Below are 5250 nucleotides of genomic sequence, written 5' to 3'. Positions count from 1 at the left end.
ACTGTGGAAAAACATATTTTTTTACTATAATTAACATTTATGATGTGTTAATCCACATTTTATTCATTCATCTTAGAATTTACATTATAAAACACTTTGTTTTTATACTACTTGTTTACTTACTCAGAAATTGTATTATTTTGACATTAAGAAATATTGAACATCAATTTAACACAAAATAACATAATCACATTATGTGTTAAATTAATACTGGAACATGTTAAAAAATTCAACACCACAGAACGTATTAATGTTTTTTAATATTGCACAACATATCGCACGTTTCAGTAAAAATATATAGAAATTATATTTTATATGACTCAGTTTTAATTGTTTAGCTATTATTATTTAACATCGTAAACACCAAAAAATATTTTATTTTAAAATAAACTGCGATAAATAATATCTTTATACAACTGTAACAAAGAAAAACTGATTCTATCATCGCGATAAAAACTACATGACACAATCGTTAAATTTTGTATAAATAAAAATAATAATTTGATTAAACGCGCAAAAACGTAACTTTACAAATTTCTCTTCTCGAATGATATAGTTATTCTAATATTTCAGTAAAATAATTTAAAAGGCTTTCCGTGCACTCCGGAAATAAATTGTCACAGCTGTTGGAATCTTGTTGACCTGCGATTTCAGCGGCACGATATTCTTGATCGAAGGCATTTCTGAATGGTTCAGACGTGGTGGAAGGCCTGAAATATTAGTAAAGATGATTACATCTTTAAAACGCAATTCTGATTTCTCATGCACAGAAAAATATTATGAAACAATATTACAAATGTGTATCGATAACAAAACGAACTTGTCGTATTGCGCTTGTAATTCACAATAAAAAATAAGATATTATAATAAGATATTATATAATATAAATTATAATATTCAGAATATAAATTCTAACATCTAGAACATACAATCATCCAATTCATTCCGAATAAATGTATTATAAGGCGCTCGTATGTAATAAGCCTAGATATGCTGTATATATGACCGTACATGTAACGCGAACTGTTCATATTCCTAACATAAGCCACGACAATGGTACGGCAAATGTACAGTTCCTTAATCGTGAAGCTATTCTGGGCTTAGTGAAAGATTACTCCAAGAGACTACTTGCTGGATTAACGCTTACGTGAGGAAAATATGAGCGAGCTGCGCAGTCAGAGTATGGCTCCGTCTAAAAGGCACTGCTGCGGCTTCGCAAATAGTTTTCAAAAGACAGGCTTTCCCCGAACGTGTGGTTTCGAAGATCGACTCGAGGATTTCGTAACATTCCCATCTCGATATCACCGCTTTCCGTCGAAAAAATAACAATAAAAACACAGGTGAGTCGTAAAATATGCGCGAAGAAAATATTACAAATATAATAATATTAAAATTATTAAAGAGAAAGGTGAACTATGTATACAAAAACGTTGAATATATGCTATTCGTCTTTAATTAAACATTTACTTCAGATTTCAAGTTTATTCATAAATTTATTTACCTAATAGATTATTTAACTATACATTCGTCATTTTTAGAACCATCAAGTACAAAATTCTTTAAAATATTTCCCAAAATTAGTTAACAAATTAATGTATACACTTAAAAATTATTTATAAAAAAATATTCCTTTTATTTTGCAAAAGTCTTTCTCTAAGATTAAAGCTGTACGAACAAAATGTAATTTAAGCTTATGATTAAATGCAATATTACGTTTTTTAAATCTTTATTATATTTTCTCGCTACATCAATACCGGTTAATATCTCGGCAAATATTCTCAAAGACCGTCAAGTATCTGAAGATCAAACGCCACAAGTCATTATGAGTCCGATACAGCGGAAGAAAAGGTACGGTGGAAGGAAAAAGAAACTAAAGAAAAAAGGAAAGGATTCAGGCTACGTTAGATTAATGAGATCAAAGCGAATGAAAGAGTCCTTCGATAAAGGAGTTAGATTAACGTCCATTGTGCCAGGAAGTAGGTGCACGGTCCACGCAACAAAAGTAGATTTATTAACATGTAAAAGGAAAGAATCCTCGCCTTATCCCAGTATTAAGCCTCGTTCTTCGCTCCTTGAGTCCCGAGTATGCTCGTCAGATATCGACGGATAGAATTCAACTCAAGACCCTCTCGATGCATCTTGTCAACGCTACTTCTTACATAATATCTCACCGTTTTTCTTCACCGTCTAACCGTCTTCCTTTTGAACATATCGATGCCACAGCACACCCGAGAAGCAAAAGGACATGATTCATGAATTTTGCCTTTCGCGGAAATTTTTCTGTTAGAGTCCGAAATTAATCTCTTCGAGATAAACTTTCCTGATCGATAGATGTTGTGCTGTTGCATCCGCATCAGATTAATATCTTTTCCCTTAATTAAGAGTTATCTGATGACAATAAGCGCAATTGATAATACGATCGATGATTTGGATTTATTTTCTTTTGATTCTCAGGTGTGGAAGTGTACGCGGTAATCTTTAGACTGAATATCAATTATTTTAAATATATACTAACAATATTAATGTATGTAAATGGTTAATATTAAATTTTAATACAAAAATTCATATTATGAAGTAAATAATTCGACAATATTTTGTAACAGAAATGATGTATATATAATAGAAACTCAGATTATCTGTACAAGTCCAATAATTTGGACAATGATTTGACATATTATTTTATTACACATACATGAGAATGTGTAAATGAAGATATAAATGGGAAAGGCTATCACAATATCTTTGATTAATTCATACTGAATCAATACAGACTAAATGCTACGAATTAATCGTTTAAATAATGATTCGAGATTATTTTATTTCCGATGCAAGTCGAACGCGGAAAAGCCCTCCGAGAGGACAATAGCTTCAATTAATTTCATATGCTGCGCAAGCAAAGAACATGATACCTTTCGCATTTGGCGGAGAAGCGTCATTTCCATCAGACTCGACATGGCGGTTGATCGATCTGTCATAGCGAACGTATGGATCCGTCAAGTACGAGGCGTTAAAGGGCAGGACGTAATTAAATTTCATCACGTAGCCGATAATCATGCTGACGTCAACTTCCATGGGTAAACCGAGGCCGAGGATTAACTGGAACGGTTTTCAAATATAGGAAGGTGTCATCGATCGTTTGCCACAACCAGAGATCGAATCACCCCGTTCTCCCTCTTGCCATGCCATCCGCCCACTAGTGCCGCCAGCGATCGAGGTTCAACCACACGAAATTAGATCGGAAAATGGATGTCCCAAAATTCTGTGATTCGAATATCGCCGCCGATATCGCGAATCCTCCATCAAACGTGTCGCCCGCCGTCGAGTTTGTACAAAACGATTCGGATAAAACGCGATAACAGGTCTATTTTTATTTAACTTTTATTTAATTTTGAAGTCAAGTGAACTTTGTTGAAGGTTTTCCAAACGAAATACAGAATTTAGGTATATCTCTGATACGCGCTGAACTATATTGATTATTATTATAAGAAAAAGTTGGACATGTGTAGCACAGTTAGTTTATTAAGGAAAAGCGAAATACTGTATCGCGTGTATTTAAAATTTAAACATATTAAGAATAAAAAGAAAATAAATCATAATTTTACTTTTTATTTGGCAATATCCCTTAACAGTCTCGTTGAAATGTCTGATCAATTTTTCATACAGCCCCGTTTGTTTCGTTTAAGAACACCTTCGGAATCTGTGAACTTGCACATACCTGAACTTTCGAGGGAGTATAGGTTCCGGGCGTCGGATACACCAGATATCTCTTATCGCGCGCAAACCAGCCGCTACTTTGAGATAAAGTGGCGACATAAATATCACGGAGGTAGACACATAAAATGGCTAGCGCAAACGTACGAGAGATTCGCATTCTTAAACACCGTTGGGACTGACAATTTGGCGCAGCTCGGTTGAGGCGGTCGACCGCGCCAATTATCGCAATTAATAGCGCTGATTAGCCGACCACCGCAAGTTAAGCGGATAATGAGCGGAAGTGCTTTGACTCTACGAGATATATGTGCGATGATATAGACGAATATTGTATCGATGTAGCACATATATGAGAGATGGATTTTAAAAAGATGTATAAAAATTGTATATTCTGTAGAGAGAGTTTCATTAATATTTCTCGAAGTATATATATGTGTTGTTTTGAGAATATATCAATATTTAAATTTCATTTATAATATAATTGAATGTAGAAATTTCTTTCCTCCCCTTTTCCTCCCTCTACATATATTCAGATGTATAATAATGAATTCAAGCGTCTCGTCGCATCGTGTCGTCTCGTCGCGATTATTTGACGCGGTAGTTAATTTCACAATTAATCTCAGAGGCGTAATAGCTCTGAAAGGGTTTGATTACTGACAACTCAATAAATTTTACGCGAACATCTCATTCAGATGTGAATTCTCACGATTTAAGCGGGATCAATGTGGGGTGCACCACAGCGGAAAATCTTCTTATAGATTTGAAGAACTGATATTAATAATTAGAACGCGCGCTAAAGATTTGTTGTAATTAATTCTGTTGTATGAATAGAAATTTGATATTCAAGAAGCATTAATTAAAGACTCGATGATGTTTGCGAAAAAAATTTGTCAGTGTCCAAAGGTATCATTACATACATTTTGTATATCAAATACATTCCTACTGACTTAGTTTAATTAAACTCGACAATTTTTTGTTATTTATTGGCTTTGTAGCAATCTATAAAATTTAATTTATCTAATTTTTTATTTCTTTATTTCTTTTTTTAGAAATCGATGCTACAAATTTTAATTAAATATATTGTTGAAAGAATTTAAATATTTTAGCAATTCAAATATGCAACACAAACACGTCAAAAAGTTTTTTAAATAATTGCCAATATATTCGGTATACAGCTTAACAGAATTTTAATTCGGGATTTATAAAATAATCTAACGTTGGATACTGAAAAACCATATTCCAAATTAGTTCACAAATTCATAAGTAAGCTATATTTATGTAATACAAAAGTGATATTTCGAAGAGAATTCGTGTATATAATTTTGCTTAATAAATTGGATGATTTATAAAGAAATAAAAATGTAACTGGAATAGCACGATTTTTTAAAATAATCAGAACACACAGGGTGTCCGATAAGTTTTGACAAAGCGCTCGTGTATAGATACTGCGGATTAAATTGAGTCGAAAAGTTCTCTACCATTTTGCAATTTTTGTAATTTTTTCTTTTTAGTTATCCGATGAGCAAAATATCTCAAATC

The 5250-nt window shown here is 32.8% G+C and overlaps 1 protein-coding gene across 1 annotated transcript; it reads right to left on the bottom strand.

The window, feature by feature from the left end:
* Positions 1–556: 556 nt before the first annotated feature.
* LOC108776224 (uncharacterized) lies at positions 557–3871 on the bottom strand. The gene is made up of 4 exons (XM_018542765.1): positions 3716–3871; positions 2910–3096; positions 1148–1307; positions 557–710 (listed from the first exon to the last, which is right to left on the bottom strand). Exons 1-4 carry the CDS (start codon positions 3869–3871, stop codon positions 557–559), a joined length of 657 nt encoding a protein of 218 aa, XP_018398267.1.
* Positions 3872–5250: the final 1379 nt, after the last annotated feature.

Source organism: Cyphomyrmex costatus, unplaced genomic scaffold (genome assembly GCF_001594065.2).
Source record: "Cyphomyrmex costatus isolate MS0001 unplaced genomic scaffold, Ccosl1.0 scaffold111, whole genome shotgun sequence".
Taxonomy (NCBI): Eukaryota; Metazoa; Arthropoda; class Insecta; order Hymenoptera; family Formicidae; genus Cyphomyrmex; species Cyphomyrmex costatus.
Note: the sequence above shows the minus strand (reverse complement) of the source record. Positions and strands in the feature narration are given on the sequence as shown.